The sequence below is a fragment of the Primulina tabacum genome, chromosome 9 (genome assembly GCF_025594145.1).
Source record: "Primulina tabacum isolate GXHZ01 chromosome 9, ASM2559414v2, whole genome shotgun sequence".
In the NCBI taxonomy this organism is placed as follows: domain Eukaryota; kingdom Viridiplantae; phylum Streptophyta; class Magnoliopsida; order Lamiales; family Gesneriaceae; genus Primulina; species Primulina tabacum.
In genome coordinates this window covers 23,963,401-23,981,551 of record NC_134558.1, presented here as the reverse complement: position 1 = coordinate 23,981,551, position 18,151 = coordinate 23,963,401, and the positions used below count along the sequence as shown (strand labels likewise).

Below are 18,151 nucleotides of genomic sequence, written 5' to 3'. Positions count from 1 at the left end.
CGATCGGGATATATGAGATGAAGGGACCGTACTGTAAGCTAATCATAATCGACTGGTTTTTGCAGGCACTATCAGTGATACATAGGGAATCATGGAGTGATGCTACTAGACGCTCTTACCATGGTTCGATGGGTTTAATCAGAAATATGATTTCTGACATTCTCAAGATCAATGGTTGATACATAGAATTGGGCAATTAAGGGTAAGCCCGAATAAAGGATTTGTCCTGAATCACAAGGAGTTGTGAACCCACGGCCTAGCTGTATCCCTGAACCATTGAGGGTCACACAAGCACTGGATCGTTTGTTCTCATTGAGAGAGAATAAATTCAAGATGTTGAATTTGTATTATGATAAATTAAATTCAAGGAGTTGAATTTATGATAATTAAATTTTGGAAGAATAAATTCAAGGAGTTGATTTATAATTTAAATATTAAATTCAAATGTTGAATTTATAATCGATTTTAATATATTAAACTCAAAAGTTCAGTTTATCAAATATTAAATTAATATTGGTGGGGATTATGTTTAATGGGCTTGTAGGAGTAGGAGTAGAACATACTAAATAATTAAAGTTCTTAATCACTACAAGAAAATCTTAATTCAACAACACATGAAAGACAACAGTTTTTTATAAAAACCTTTGTGCTTTGTCTTTTAACAATGATTTCAAGAAAAACCGTTGTCGCAGGCTCAAAAAACTCGCTCATAGACAACAGTTTCTTAAAAACTGTTTTCATTGATAAGTCTACGACAACGGTTTTTAAAAACCGTTGTCTATTAGCGTATTTTTTTTGGGCTATGACAACGGTTTTTAAAAACCGTTGTCTATTAGCTTGTTTTTTTTGGGCTATGACAACGGTTTTTAAAAACCGTTGTCTATTAGCTTTTTTTTTGGGCTACGACAACGGTTTTTAAAAATTAAAAACCGTTGTCTACTAGCTTGTTTTTTTTGGGCTACGACAACGATTTTTAAAAACCGTTGTCTATTAGCTTGTTTTTTTGGGCTACGACAACGGTTTTTAATAACCGTTGTCTATTAGCTTGTTTTTTTTTTGGGCTATGACAACGGTTTTTTAAAAAAAACCGTTGTCTATTATTGTGTTTTTTTTGGGCTACGACAACGTTTTTTAAAAATTAAAACCGTTGTCTACTAGCTTGTTTTTTTTGGGCTACGACAACGGTTTTTAAAAACCGTTGTCTATTGGCTTGTTTTTTTTGGCAACCGTTAAAACCGTTGTCTATTATTGTGTTTTTTTTGGGCTACGACAACGGTTTTTAAAAACCGTTGTCTTTCAGCTGGTTTTATTAGAGTTACGACAACTTTTTTTTAAAAGTTGTCTTTTCTTAGGGTTTTATATGGTTAACGACAACGGGTTTACAAAAACCGTTGTGATAGAACTTTTTTAAAAAAAATTTGTAGTGTTATATACACTTGCAATTAAAGGGAGAAGAAAAAGAAAGAAAACCCAAACCCATTCCCGCGCTACGTCGCCCTCTTCCCCCCAAAATCCCAAGCCAACGCCGCCGCTTCTCAACGCCAAGGAAAAACGGCCGACCACCGTGCGATCTAGCCATCAAATTCGCGACCTTGGTTCGCCAAGAAGACACCATTATCTTTTATCTGATCGAGAGAGCTACCCACTGCAACACGCAGCAAAGAAAGCGAACACAGTCTGATCGAGAGAGCTACCCATTGCTTTACCTTTCCTTTTCACAAAGCATAAAAGCGAACACAGTCTTTTGTGACCCTGACCTCTTCCACCTCCGCCGGTGGTGGCGCTTCGAAACTCCTGCTTGAAGTCAAAAATCTCTCCGCCGTAATCGCGGAGTCCAAGCAGCCCATTCTTAAAGGCGTTAATCTTACGGTTCACGAAGGCGAGGTACCTAATTTAAGTTTTTCCCCCCTTGTGTGGTATACAAAATGATGTCGATATGGTTTATTCCATTTTGATGCATATGTATTTTTTCCACCCAATTTGATGCAATTATGATAAACAGTTTAGTGGGGGCTAAGTTGGACGGGTATAGATGTTAAGTGGGCAAGATGATAGTTTGATAACGAAATGTAATTTATCTTTTCACAATTCTGCTGTATAATCTTGAAGATCACAATATTATATACCGTTTTATGGATATTATGCGGAAAGACATTGACATTTTTGTTGCATTCAAATCGGCTTTATGAATTTAATTTGTGTTCCACGGTGATGTATTGCATTTGTTGGAAGGATTCGAGTTGAATATTTTTGTAATCACATGACCACTTTTATATTGCAGCGTAGGTGTTCGAGAATTTGCTTAAACTAGGTTGTTTTTTCCTTGCAAATTTTTGGCAAAACCTTTTTTTTGTTGATATTTTCTTTTTTCGATAAAGCATACATATTTTTAGTGAGACGAATTAACAATGATGGTTGAGAGGGAAACTAAAACTATATATATATCTTTTATTGAACAAAAGTAAATATTGAGACAAATAAAGGTTTTACTCTAATTCTAGTTGTAAGAACATAGTTTTTCATTTTCTTTGACTCCTAATTTGGTTGTTGGATATGAAAGGTTCATGCTGTGATGGGAAAGAATGGATCTGGGAAGAGTACATTCGCAAAGGTCGGTGCCTTTTTCGTGGTTTTTTGTGATTTCAATATTGTAGTTTCAGACGCATATAAAGAATGAGTCGAGAATGTTATATTTCTTGTCGAGCTCAAGTTTTAATTTCTTTATTTTATTGGGCTGAATTGAGCTCATACAAGCTGATTATATGAATTTTGGGTTAAGAACAAGTTTGAGTTATTCTCATTGAATATAAATCCTTCAAGCTTGTACTTTAGCTAGTCTGAGCAAGCTTCTTTGATGCGGATTTGAGCGGTAATTCCTTTGTTATGGTTGTTTTTCAAGTGTAGTTGTGTCACATGATGGGCCTGATATGAATTTTTCATTCTTTATGTGCACAAAATGGAAGGTGAAAGTGGGGTAGGAAATTTGCTTACTTTCAAGTTTACAGTCGGTAAAAAAGCTGCGGCGGCGGTTTCTTGCAGGTATGTTTCTGCATATTTACGAAATAAATTAATGTCATTTTTGATAAAGCCATCGCCACAAAAATACAACGAATGAAGCTATGTAACACGAGCACTGTTGATAGATTCATTACAACATTGATGTCTAATTTTGTTGTTTACAACTCTTTTGGACACCAACTTAATAGTGTTTGTACAATTGTTTTGAAGGATTTGACTCATTGTTGGTTGGTTAGTGGTACGTATAATGGACAAAGATTGGATGTCAAAGAACAGGTTGTCACATGAATATGAGGTTGGGGTGGAGTATTTCTTGCAGTTTGCATCGCGAAACGCTAACAATCCGAATGCAATGCCTTGCCCATGTGCAAAATGTGGTAATCTAAAGACAAAAGATATTGACACTATAAGGGCTCATTTGTGTTGTAATGGTATAGATTTAACATATCATGCATGGATTTGGCATGGCGAAAGATCTAAGTTCGGGAACTCAATGAATGATAGTGATCGAGTAGGGCAAGAAGAACGCAAATATTTTACCGAGGAACCTATAAGTATGGTACATGGTGCATATGATAGTTATGCTAAGAATCCAAACCAATTCCATAAGCTACTTGAAGATGCCGAGAAACCTTTATATCCTAGATGTGTTAAATTTACAAAGTTATCTGCACTTGTGAAATTATATAACTTGAAAGCAAAATATAGTTGGAGTGATAAAAGTTTCACTGATTTACTTGGTTTTTTTGGGCAAATGCTTCCAGATGACAATGAATTGACTTTATCTTTGTATGATGCAAAGAAAAGCTTATGTGCTTTAGGGATGGATTATGTGAAAATTCATGCTTGTCCTAATGATTGTATCTTATACCGGAAGGAATATGAGGATTTTACCAGTTGCCCTATTTGCGGGATGTCAAGGTGGAAGTTGGGATAAAAATTCTACGATAAATGGAGGAGTTCCTGCAAAGGTCCTTTGGTACTTCCTACCCATTCCCAGATTTCAAAGATGGTTTCAGCAGAAAGGTGATATCTAAGGAATTAACTTGGCATGCTGATAAAAGAATTCGTGATGGATACTTGCGTCATCCGGCTGATGCACCCTCTTGGAAAGTAGTGGATCACAACTGGCCAAATTTTGCTTCCGAGCCAAGAAATCTAAGATTGGCCATATCAGCAGACGACATGAATCCACATAGTTCGATGAGTTCTGCATATAGTTGTTGGCCAATTGTGATGATCACTTACAACCTTCCTCCAAGTTTATGTATGAAGAGAAAATTTATGATGCTCACTTTGTTGATTTCTGGTCCCAAACAACCGGGAAATGATATTGATGTCTACTTAGCACCTCTAATTGACGACATAAAATTTTTATGGGATAATGGTGTTGATATATATGATGCATATCGAAAAGAAATGTTCTCGCTTAGAGCTGTGTTACTATGGACGATCAATGATTTTCCTGCATATGGGAACATGTCAGGTTGTATTGTGAAAGGATATCATGCATGTCCAATATATGGTGAAGAAACATATCCGACGAGGTTGAAGCATAGTAGAAAAATTGTGTATACAGGCCATAGAAGGTTTCTTCCTACAAGTCATCCATATCGAAGGCAAAAGAAAGCATTTAATGGGAACCAAGAGTTTAAACTCGCACCAAAACCATTAACTGGGCTATGAAGTTTTAGAAAGAGTTGAAAGAATTAATTATCGTCTGGGACAAATGAGTGGGAAGCTTCAGTTGAAGGTAGGTGATGAGAAATCATGTTGGAAAAAGAAATCTATATTCTTTGAACTTGAGTATTGGAAACATCTACTTGTTCGACATGTTCTTGATGTGATGCATATTGAAAAAAATGTTTGTGAAAGTCTCATCGGTACGTTACTTGACATTCCAGGAAAAACAAAGGATGGAGTTGCAGCAAGACTAGATCTCATGGAGATGAATTTGAGGACTGATTGGATACCAAAGATGGGGGAGAAAAGAACGTATTTGCCAGCAGCCTGTTATACACTAAGCAAGTCTGAGAAAAGAAAATTTTGCAATTCTCTGTTTGGAAATAAAGGTCCCTACGGGTTACTCATCTAATATTAAAAACCTCGTGTCGATGAAGGACTTGAAACTTGTTGGCCTTAAGTCACACGACTATCACACTTTGATGCAACAATTGCTTCCAGTGGCCATACGTGGTGTCCTACCTAAACATGTTAGAGATACTATCACTCGGTTGTGTGGGTTCTTCAATGTGTTATACAATAAAGTGATAGATGTCTCAAAGTTGGATGAGATACAAAGAGAGATTGTGATGATATTGTGTTTACTGGAGAGATATTTCCCCCCATCGTTTTTTGATATAATGATTCATTTGACCGTTCATCTTGTACGCGAAATAAAATGTGTGGACCGGTTTGGTTTAGGCATATGTATCCATTTGAAAGATTCATGAAGATATTGAAAGGCTATGTGCAAAATCGCAATCGGCCTGAAGGGTGTATAGCCGAACGTTATATTGCTGAAGAGGCTGTGGAATTTTGCTCGGACTACATGTCTAGTGTAGATACAATTGGTATCCCATCAATGCATCGGAGAGTATATTCACTACATGAATGGTGATGAATTGGAGAATGATGTATCCCACTATCAATGTTTTACACGAGGGTTTATATCAATGAATGTTGATGGAATAGATGAAAATGAACCGACATGCATTCGTGAAGATTGTGATGGGTATTGGGTTGACAATAATTAAGTGCAATCCTAAATGACTTGAACCAGCATAATAGGTTACATTCCTTTACTGTTCTGCATATTACATTTTCATGTAGAAAGAAAAATAAAGAACTGAGTACTAATTTTTTTATGATATGCGTTGCAAAATGCATTTTTCTGATTGCCTAACAAATTGTAAATGCTTGCAGGATGTCAAAGAACGAGAAGCCTAAACAGAATACTGCATATTCTGCCAATGACAATAGTTGTGGGGGCAAAACAGTTTTGTAATCTACAGAAACGGAAACAACAAAATCATCTAGACGTCGTACACGTTTGGATAGGCTTGTTAGGCAAAGGGTTCATGGAATCAGAAAGGATGTGAGGTTCAATAAATTGGGACAACAAGTTGGAGAATTTGCAGGTGAGATGCAAAGTTATATTGGAGTTCTTGTTCGAGAAAAGGTAAAGATAAGTTATCAGACTTGGAAAATGGTTCCAAATGATGTCAAAGATTTAATATGGGAATCGGTTAATGTAAGTTATAATGTTTTGACTATTTTGATTATTTTTCATATGGTTATGATATGTTTAATGTTATGTGTTAATATGACTTCTACAGCTGACGTACAATGTTGATCAAAGCTGGAAGAAGGGATGTCTGAACTCTGCAAATAACAAGTGGCGACAGTTTAAAGCTTTTCTCACTCAAAAGTTCATTCTTAGCAAGCGGGATAACAATGAGGATTTGAAAGAACCACCTACTGGGTTTGGTATTACACGAGATGATTGGAGTTCATTTGTAATCAGTCGCTTGTCTGATGACTTCATGGTAAGATTCTTAATTTGTTATTTTCAAATTAGTAGACCATAACAAATTATTTCTATTGACATATGATATATGTGGGGAATTTTCAATTAACTAGAAATTGCGTGATTAACAAAAGAAGAGAAGAAAGCAAAACATATACCCCCATCGTATGTCTTGCAAAGGATATGAACGTTTCGCCGACGAAATAGTAAGTATGAGAAACTGAGTTAATTCGGAAAGTTTACTATGTCCATGCTATGTGATTTTTAAATTTGTTGATAACATACATATTGTTTGTAGGCAGATGAGTTATGTGACGATGATTATATAAATCGAGCAATTATGTGGAAGAAAGGACGGGTCAATATGAAGGCAATGAGTTGAAATCGGCAATAGAAAAGATTGTAAGCAAACAATACATGAAAATGAATAATTTTTATTCATTATAACTGTTTTTAGTAATTATCTTGTTCTTTTGTGCATGACAGGATGGTTATGTGCAACAAAAAATCGAGGGTACGTTGCAATATGAAGAGGGAAAAAATGATATCCTTACGAAAGCACTGGATTCATATGAACATTCTGGTCGTGTGAGAGGTGTTGGAGGTCATATCACTCCAAGCATCTACTTTAATATTGGTAGAGTATGGAAGAGTCCTTTTGGTGATGACCATATATTTCTTAATCAAACAAAGTAGTTGATGGAGGCGAAGATATTAATCTCAGAACAAGATGCACGCATCGCAGAACAAAATGCACGCATATCAGATCAAGATGCACGCATATAGAGACTTGAAGAAATGTTCAAAAAGGGTGCAAGCAACTTTGACATTGAAGAAAAAGGTAGTTGCTCAGTAAAGTTGCATCCCATGAGTGACGATAAAATCAAAAAGGGTGCAAGCAACTATGCAACTTCGCATGATGATGACGTGAAAACTTTGAGCAATGCTGAGTTTCTGCAGGTATCTGACTATTGCAATTGTCCATGACTATGATTTGTATCAATTTATAACATGATTATTTGTCTTCTAGGGCAAGCCGGTTGCATTGGCATTGGAATCTAGGACCAACATTGTTGCCTACGGTACAATTGTCCATGTCAATGCGGATGATAAATTATTTCATGGTGTTCCATCACCCATTACTTGCATGCACGTATCCATGGATAATGCTGTGGACAAATTAGCACATTTGCCATTTCAAATTCCAAACGAATGTGATACTGTTGGTGATGCTGTTTGAACACATGTAGCTTGGTCAGCACACTTCGTAGTAATTCAAGATGAGGTAAATGTCATTTATATTTAAATTTAAAGTATCATAAATAATTCAATATTGCAGCTAACATATGTACATTTGCAATGTTTAGAAGCTTCAAAAGAAGAAAAATGTCGACCACAGGAATAAGATTGTTTTGTCTTCAAGTGTGCCAAGATCTTTACATCTTTTGTATTGTTATTGTAAACGTGCTCTAACCGATGAACAAAATTAATCACTGCTTTTTGATCATGATTTATTTGACGAGAGTTACGAACTACTTCTGCACCTTGAAGACATCATTCCTTTCTATAGTTTGGATCCAATATCTGCCAATTGTATAGTTGTGTACATGTGGTAAGTCTTCTTCTTTTGTTTGTTGACCACTTAAGCTGTATAAACTTAATTAATTTATCATATTCACATTATTCTGTTGGAAATTGTAGGCATCTGTATAAAAAGATGAAAAAAGACAACAAGAGTGACAAGTTTAGATTTGTCAATCCACACACGATCCCATACATGCCATATGTATCCAAACTTGACAGAAACTGGTAAAATCGAACACTTGATTGAAAGAGCAAGTGTTTTGGCCGAAAGACTAAGTGTTGCATCAACAAATCAACTAGTTTTAGTGCCACATAATGTTGGGTGAGTCAAAATTACAATATCAAATTTAATTTATTTTCTTGACATTTTATAGAATTGTATGCGCTAATTATGTGTTCTGTGCATAGTTACCATTGAATTCTCACTGTCATCGATCCTTACAAAGATATGGTTTATTTGTTGGATTCACTTAGTCATCGAAACCGTTACGATGACTGGAAATATGTGGTGGATATGTAAGTTAATATTTTGTTTTTATGTCAAATTTAATTCAGTGAATAAAACACTCATATGTTGACTGTTAATGATGTATGCAGGAGTGTAAGATTGTTTAATTCAAATAAGGAAAGGAAAGGGAAAAAACAAGCTATATGGGAAGTAGCAAAGGTATGCATGTGTACTTGTCATTAATTAACGTCTATTTCAATTTGTGTATCAATCACTAACAAATTTTTTTTTTTAAATTAGGGTCCACGACAACCAGATTCGAAACAATGTGGTTTTTATGTTATGAGATTTATGAGAGAAATGATTGAAAAAAATGCTACCAGTGAGAAGAACTCGATATCTTCAATTGTAATATTCGACATATTCTCAATATTCACAAATAATTGTGTATTTCTCATTTTTCAATGTCTTTATTGATTGTTTTTTACTAATATTAACATTGTGTTTGTTCACAGTTCATAAAAACAGAGTATTCCAAGGAAGAGATTGATGAAGTGCGATCCGAGTGGGCGGAATGCATACAAGACTATATTTACGAATAGGTATGCAAAGTATTGATGAAGTGCTTTGTGTTACAATGAACCAAATCAATCATTTTTCTATTTTTCTTCAATAATGCATGGTATAGTATTTCCAACTGAATAAGTGCTTTGTGAAGTGCTTTGTGTTACAATGAATAAGTGCTTTGTGTTCCATTTCTGTGTCTATTCATGTTGATTTGTTCCAAATATTCTAATGCATTGTATAGTATTTCCAACTGCACATGGACCTATATATAAAACATTGGAAAATTAATCTTGATTGACAGTGGACCTTGAAATTTAGAGAATGAAACTTGATTCGTAGCGATATTATTTGTGTTTTGATTTTTGCCAGCCTACTTTCTCATCATAAGAATGGAACTGAAGACCAAATGCCTCAGAGTTTTAGGAATTTTATTTCTTTCAATCAAGTCCCTGAAAAATATGATTTACTTCAATATATAGATTCCTTAGAACTTAAATGTTATTCGTTTGTGAATTGATGTTATGACTTTCTTTCGAGTATATAAATGTTGTTTGTGTTGGATGGAAATTTTTTGGATGTCCTACTTATAGGGAGGTCATGCCGTAATTTCTATTTTCTTCAGTATATATTAGTTATGACTTTATTTTCGTCTCTATGCACCATTTGTGTTAGTTGCGTTTCCAGTGCATGTCTTGCTTGCAATCTCATCTCTTACATGGGTTTTTAATGGGCTTTCTATGTGTGGATTATATGGCAGGGATGAAATGGCAGGGGAAGGTTTTGATGCATAAATGTTGATGAGGTTTGAGGAGATCGAGGCCGATGATGACAAAAGATTGCAGTATATCCGTATTTTCTGTTTGGAAAATTTTGATATTGTGGGACTCTACTGCCACATTGCCACGTTGATGACGAACATGTATCAAGGTCAATTGCAATACTAAATTCAAATTTGTAAATTTTTTGTTTATCGTTGGCATATTTTGGATGATGGATTTTGAACATAACATAGTCACGGATTTAAGGTGGTAAATATTTTGTTTTCGATTGTTATTTTTGGTTTAATTATTATATATATATATTGTAAATTAAAAGAAATTTAATAAAAAAATTTTACCTAATGAAAAAAATTATTAACGACAACAGTTTTGAATTCTATTGAAGAAAATATAAAGACAACGGTTCTAAATTGTTGTAAATTCAACAAAACACTACGATTTTTAGGCGTTGCAAAACTGTTGTCGTTGCTACAAAAAACAACGGTCTCAAAAGTGGCGAAACTGTGGTCGTTCATATATTATGACAACAGATTAAAACCGTTGCAAAACTATTGTCAATAGTGCTAGATAACAACGGTTAAAAACTGTTGCGAAACTGTTGTCGTTGGTAGATAATACAACGGTTTAAATCCGTTACAAAACCGTTGTAGTTGGTATAAAAGACAACGGTTTAAAACCCTTGCAAAACCGTTGTCGTCTGTAGAAAATACAACAGTTTAACACCGTTGCAAAACCGTTGTCGTCGGTAGAAAAGACAAAGGTTTAAAACCGTTGTCGTTGAAGACACTTTCAACAACACCCTCAGTTACAACAGTTTTAAATGGCCTACGACAACGGATTTTGATTAATTAATTAAACTAGTTGGACTGGTCCATTTTATTAATCAAGTTCATTAATGTTAATTATGATTATTAAGTTATGACTTAATTATAAATAGGTGTTAGCAAGGCATAACCCTAGCCACCACCACATGAGAATTTCGAAATTCCTTTTCCCAAAGACTAAAAAATTCGGCCACTTCCTTTTGAAGGAAAAGGTTGAGTCGTCTCTCAAGCTTTGATCTCCAATGCAAAATATCTTCTAGTTTTCTGTGCAAATTAGAAGAGGATCAAACCATCTAGTCGTGGACCTAATTAGAATAATAAACAAAGGAGCTTTTGAAGAAAGTTCGTAGGATTCATCAAGGGCTAGATCCGTTGTACCGGATTAGTTGGAGCCAAGTGATTAATCACAAAAAGTATAATATTCTAACGCCCTATGAATGTTTATTCTTAAAACCATACAAGTGCCGAAACCAAAACATATTTTGATTGCCATAAAATAAAAATTTTAAACTTCCGCTGCGTTTGGGGCACGAGAAAACCGAGATCCAACAATAACATCTCCATTTTCCTAACCCTTCATCAACGTCTTCTTCTTATGTATTCAGTAGATATTGTATAAGCTCGAACTCATTTTGTTTGATGATTTATGCATCCATGTTTTGAATTTTGAGCTCAAGCTGATGCACGTAATCTCCCATTTCCTGACTATACGTATTGAGCTCTTGCAGGAGCTGGTCACCAAATTTCTTTGCAATATGATAGTGGGCGAACCATGCTTGAGACATGGTTAACAATTTTTTATCATACTTTTGTGTCTCTGGCAGCTCATCTTTGTAATATTTGAGTTGTTTTTCTCGAATTTCTTGTTGAAAGAAAGTTTTGTCACATAAGTTTGAAGATGATATTTAACTTCCATTAACTCGACATTTTCACGTAGTAAACTAGAAATCATACCCTTAAGTTGCTCGATCCCAAGCTCCAAGTCCATAAAATTCTTGGATTGAGTTGACATTATCGGAAAAAGCGTTATTGATCCTGAGGCTCTTCGAAATTTTTGCTGAAAGGTTGCTCGAACCGTTGTATTGTTCTTGCTCCAAAATTTTGCTGCTTCTCCTTCAAAATATGCTGCTCGAATTTCTAGCTTGTTTTGGTGTGAATTTCTTCATCCATTGGAAGGGTTTATACAGGTGTATTGGAGAAGCTGATATGGTAAGATATTCAAGGCTATTAACTCGATTTTAATGGTCATAATCAACCATTATTGTTTGATTAAAGTTGTTCAATGAGCCATTAATAATGGGTATTTTAATTTCGAAAGTGGCTGGACATATTGGCTGAATAATTTTGAAAATATTGTTGCATATGGATGAGTATTCATTTAGAAAATGGGGTCAATATGGCTTTAAAAAAATTTAAATTATAAGTTGACAAGAATGTTACAAAATTGAAGATAGAAAAGTGATAATTCTTGTTCAACAAAAACATTAATTTGCCTACATAATTTTATAACATGCTCAAATTCAAAAATATGGTACTCAAAATGAACAATTTTGAAAAAGAGGATGTGTAAATTATATGGCCTCCATGAGGCTGTCTAGAATTTGAAGATAATGGTTTAGACAAGAATGCGTCAGTCAATTCGAAATGATAGTGGTAAGTTTAAATAGGCATTAATTGGGGAGTTCAAACATTATGGTATAGAATGGTTGTGGACAAAAAATTTCGACTAAATTTTTCAAAAACGGAAAGTTCGAATATTTTCATATAAATTAAAAATATAATTCATGAGGATTATGGAACAGTAGGTGGAATTGGATTTCAAAATCTCTATATGAAGTTACGAGTCCCACGAAAGTTACCAAAAAAAACAAAAATGGTATTTAAGAGGACTAAACGATGAAATTTTGTGATTTAAGGGGTTACATCACGACAAAGATGAGTATTGTTTGTTGGTTTGTTCGACATAGGATTTCATTGGGTTTTTCCAAAATCCGATGTCGTCCAAAATCCGATGTCGTCAAATTTTGTATATCAAAATCTCAGCTTGATTATAAACATGGAGGCTCGGATATAAGTTAAAGTCATGTCCCATAACCGAGGCATGTTGAAACTAGCAATGTTTACAATTTAAATTGAAACAATAAATTTCGTATTACAAATCTTTCCTCAACAGGTCTATATCATAATCAAGTATTGTCTTTACATGCAATAGAAATCAAAAGAATACGGAAATGTACAACTTGAAATAATAGCACAACTAAAACAATTTGAGCGTATTTTTAACCCCAGCCCCAAAACATTTTTTGTTCTTTTCCTCTTCTAATTGTTCAACGCTATTATCTCGGAGGGAAAGTAAGGGGTGATATTTTGAGAAATGCTTGGGAGATGGAGGCCAACCGAGTACTTTTAACAAATAAATATGAAATATTTGAAACATGAACATTTCTTAACAGAAAACAGACATATCAAACGCATGTCGTTAATATGAAGCATTAAAATTTCATCTAATTTCAATGATTTACTAATGTCAATTCCTAATTGTTAATCCTCTAAGAATGCGACCATACAAAGGTCAAAATCACACTCTATGTGGACAATTTCTTATCATACTTCGGAAATATTTACTGAATATCAGTCCATAATTGATAATTTTCTAAAAGGTGAGATCATACAATGATTGTAATCTCACTTTGTAATAAGGGTCATGTCTTGTCATAGTTCGGAATTCATTTGCTATATCAAGTCAAATCATACCAATGCTTTAGAGAAAAAATCTTAGAACAAAACATGAAATGTAAGAAGCATATTTTTGAATTCAAGGATACATAATATTAAACAAAGTAAACTTAATCTTGAAACAAAGAATGCAGACTCGATCGAATTTTTAAAGCATATCATAGAACGAAAAAGACCTTATACATATTCAGTATTTTAAATCAATAGCTCACTTACCCAAATACAAGTGTGCAAATTTTTATCAATATATATATATATGGCATGATCGATTAGGGTAAATCATTGAGCTACAATAGCTCGGTTCTTGGAAACTTTAACACCGATGAATTAAATCGAGTTTGGCTTTCAAACCAAGCGGTAGACACTCGAAATAATCTTTCATAGAAACCGAATAAAATTTTTTTAAAGCATTTAAAATATATTCAAGTTGAATGAGTAAAAATATTTTAATTGAAGTATTTTATTAAACACTTGGTATGCAATACTTTGGTATTTAAAGAACACATAAAATGCTTCAACGATGCATATTTAAAACAATGAAAATGATAAATAAATGCAATAATTAAATAGATACAAATTTTTTATGAATGTTCAGAGATTAACAACTCCTACGTCACCCCTTCTTCCCCTTGGGAATGATCCACTAGAAGACTTTGATTTATACAAAACCTTGTACATACTCATTTCAACTTAGGACTTATCTCTTGCCTAATGGAAAATCCTAGTACACTTTCGATTGTAGGCCGCAACCTCATAATCCGCATAGTGTTTAACGCCTCTTATGCCAAGGCTACAAACACAATCTTTAATGTCTTTGTGTGAAGAGTCTGTAATTCCGAAAAACCAACCTACGTAAACCGTATGCATGCAAAATTATTTTAATTGCTTAATTGTTTTATTTAATTGATTTTAAATGATAGCTTAATGTTTATTATATGATTAAATATGTGATGACATGATTAAATGATAATATGACATGATTGCATGAGATTAAGAATTTTACCCGAATATTCGATAATAGATAGGGAAAATGAGACCGAGGACGACCAAGACAAGAATATATATTTTTATTTAATTAATGGCAATGCTTCCTAATATGATTTAAAAATGATTTGATTTTCTTAAAAATGTTGGAGTTCGAATTATTTTATTAGTCGAGCTCGATTATTCCGTGGAAGTCGGTTTTGGGCCGACAAGGAATTTTAAAAGATCAAAAATATTATTTTTGGGAAACTAATTTTACAAACTTTTATGTTTTAGTTAAATAAGTATCATTTGGCTCAATTTAATTAATTTAAGTAGGCTCAATTACCCTTAAGCTTGCAAGCCCAAAACCAAAGCCCATTAGTATACAATTAAATCTATAAATAATTAAACCTAGGTCTTTATCACCACAATATCATCACCATCAGCAGCCGTAACACATCACACACACACTTCATAAAATTCGAAATATGGGGAAGAATGAAGGCTAGGAGTTCTTCGTCATCCGGTCATCCAACATCGCACCCTCGCCAAAGATCGTATATTCGAGCGTTATAAATGCAAATACACATTTTATAAACCCTTTTAAATATCATACAAATCATAATATGTGTGTGTTTATTTATTATGCATGAAAAATATTGGTTTTCGATTATTTTACAGCAGGATACTTTTTTTTGAAAGTTTTAACGAATTTACTTTTTATTCGAAAAACGTTATGAGTACAAGGGTTCAACTGCAAAAACATGATAATGTGTCAGTAGGGTCCCTAGATGGGTTGGCTTGGGTTTGGCTCAAGGTGGATCGGGCGTGGCTCGAGTAAATTGGGAGATGGCTCGGTGTGTTCAATAATGTGTCAGAAACAAAAATTAAAGAACTAAAATTGGAACCATGGGTCCACGGGTGTGGTTCATGGCTCCCAAGGGTAGAATAAATAATAAAAATGTTATGTTTAAAACTTGGGTTAAAAATAAGGAGTTTTGGATTTATCCGGGATTTTATCGTTTCACTAAACATTAATTAAAAAATTAATTGAAACACCTAGTTTTATGCGGAATAACATTATGAAAAAATTATACTTAAGCTTAAATAATTATTTAGAATAATCCCATGTCATTAAAATGAGGAAAAGATAAAATCGAGAATTTTTACGTTCAGGGGCAAAACGGTAATTTTACACTAGAAAAATACGTAAAAACTTGGCAGCATCCCGAAAGATCATAATGCATATTAAATGATATTTGATGATTTAAAATAATTATTTTGATGATAATATGTTATTTTATGATTTATTGAAAAGATGTGCAAATTATACTGTTTTAAAATGCTATTTTTGGAAAGTTATGTTATTTTATGATTTTAAAAGAAAATGAAAAATATTTTGAGGGATGTGAATTGACTGTGAAAAAAGATATGATTTATGATTTTGTGGGGATATCGTGAGGGCCAACGCCCTAGAGGGACCCCGACGATCGTATTTCCAGGTGGAGCCTAGTGCACACCCCCTTGAGCCATGTTTATTTGAAGACTGATCAGTCGACCGAGGATAAAAGCTAGTCACTTCTAAGGATCAAACTTCACCCAAAATGATATATGATTGAAAGCTTATGATTAAAATGATTTTGTGATATATGATTAATGATGATGATTAAAGCTATTTTTTTAAATGATTTATTTATGCTCAAAGCTATTTTTAAATGATTTTTAAAGGATTTATTTAATGCTTAAAGTTATTTTAAAATTATTTTACTATTTAAGATTTAATTATGCTTAAATGATTTTAAATGGTTTAATTATGTCCACAAGTTATTTTAAATAAAAATATGATTTTAAATGTATGTGATTGTATATGTATTATTTGCTATCCATGTTTAGAACATGCCGAGTCTTTAGACTCACTAGGTTTGTATGATGCAGGATCTGATGATTTATGGGAGGCGGTGATGATTGAGTGGATCGAGTGCAGCAGTACACACCTGAGGGCCTTTATGTTTCCGCACTAGCTAGATAGAAAAATGATTTAAAGATTATGCTAATGATTTTTAATGGAGACATTTTATGCTTTATTTTTATTGTTAGTTGATCTTCTAAAGGTCGATTTAGGATATTTTGTTAGTTGATGATTTAGGATTTATTTTATGCACCAGAGGTTTAAATTGTTAAATTATTTTATTAGAATTATGATTTAAGATTAGAGAAAAAAAGTCGAGGTCGTTTCAGTTGGTATCAGAGCCAAGGTTTTCCCCAAAGGGTTGTATATTGTCACTCCGAGAAGCTCAAGAAGTCACGCCTCAAATATGTGAGTTTTTGCTGGTCTATATTTTATATGCTAAAATTCTTTTAAATGCTTACATGATGCATGACATACATGTTAGTTGCATGTTGCATGAAAAATTTTAGATGCATGGTGTTTACGTGGTTGGACGACGTGTACAGAGATGCCTCTAGAAGACAGGACGAGGAGATTCCATAGCCTCCACCTGTTCAGGATGCTAGTGCCCGTGTACTAGCTGGTATGGCCCGTTTCTTTGAGCAACACGTAGGGATGGAGCAAAGGTTAGACCAGAGGCCGCATATGAGCGTTTTAGGAGGATGCACCCCGAGGATTTTCATGGGACTACCGATCCATTCATTGCTGAGGGATGGATTATGAAACGTCTACTCGTTTTTAAAAGTCCGGAATATTTTTTTTTAAAGCTTAAACTCATCCAAAATTATACGTAAACATAAACAAATAAAAATCTTAAAATCATCACTTATAAAAACATTCATCTCCTTTAAACATCATAAATTATAATGCGGAAAACATGCGGTACTCCGGTCGTGTCGCCGCACAAGGCCTGCCTACTCAGAGTTCGGTACCTCCAGTCACCTCATCATGAAACTCACCTGCATCACACACACCTAATGAGTCTAAGGACTCAACACACCTGTACCAGGAATAACAAGTACATATACATAGCACACAACAGTGAAGAATATCATACTCAACATATATTTCATGAACTTAAAATCATAACGTAAACGTGTTGTGTAAAAATCATATCGTGTCAAAGCATGTCATCTCCTATCATCATACTCGTAAACGTGTCGTGAAAAATCATGTCATCTCATATCATCATATACGTGTCAAGACAGCTCCTCGTGTCATCATAAACTTAAACATTTTCTTTTTATTGAATTCAGTTCATTAGTTGTGACTTTCGTATCAGCTCTATCGTATCAGTTATATTCGATGGATCCATCTATAAAACCGTGGTACCCGGCGGCGGGGGACATCAGCGACAGCATTACCCGCCCACCGAGCCCGGGCCTCAGCTCATTATATCTCATATCATCGTATACATATATATCGTCAGTCACAACCAAATCACATCCTTCAAAAAAAAGCATCATAATCATAACTTAATAAAATATGCACAAACGCAACATTTTTTCATTAAAATCAAGCATGCAACATTTTTTTATCATAATTACGTAAAAATCATAAACGTGATGCATAAACATTTAAAATATCATAAATTTGTGTTCAAGGCGCTGCCAAGACCAAAATCTCATCCCGGGTGCAAAATGATCATTTTGCCCCTGGAACCCGAAAATTATCGTTTCACCACTGGACCTCTAAAATTGACCCGAAGCTTGCCAATCTCCTTAAAATGTCCCAAAACATTTTTAAAAGTAT

The 18,151-nt window shown here is 34.1% G+C and overlaps 1 protein-coding gene across 5 annotated transcripts; it reads left to right on the top strand.

The window, feature by feature from the left end:
- The first annotated feature begins 1,475 nt into the window (after window positions 1–1,475).
- Window positions 1,476–10,116, top strand: LOC142555013 (uncharacterized). Of its 5 annotated transcripts, none has more exons than XM_075665644.1 (6): window positions 8,320–8,453; window positions 8,540–8,647; window positions 8,729–8,798; window positions 8,880–8,987; window positions 9,095–9,181; window positions 9,904–10,116. In XM_075665644.1, the coding sequence occupies exons 2-5, from the start codon at window positions 8,580–8,582 to the stop codon at window positions 9,179–9,181; spliced, it is 333 nt and encodes a 110-aa protein (XP_075521759.1). In that variant the 5' UTR covers window positions 8,320–8,453; window positions 8,540–8,579; the 3' UTR covers window positions 9,904–10,116. The 5 variants fall into 5 exon arrangements, 3 of the variants coding, with proteins under 3 accessions (XP_075521759.1, XP_075521757.1, XP_075521758.1); XM_075665642.1 differs by having other exon boundaries at window positions 8,420–8,453; window positions 9,108–9,181; XR_012822301.1 differs by lacking the exons at window positions 8,320–8,453; window positions 8,540–8,647 and adding an exon at window positions 1,476–1,884.
- The last annotated feature ends 8,035 nt before the right edge of the window (window positions 10,117–18,151 follow it).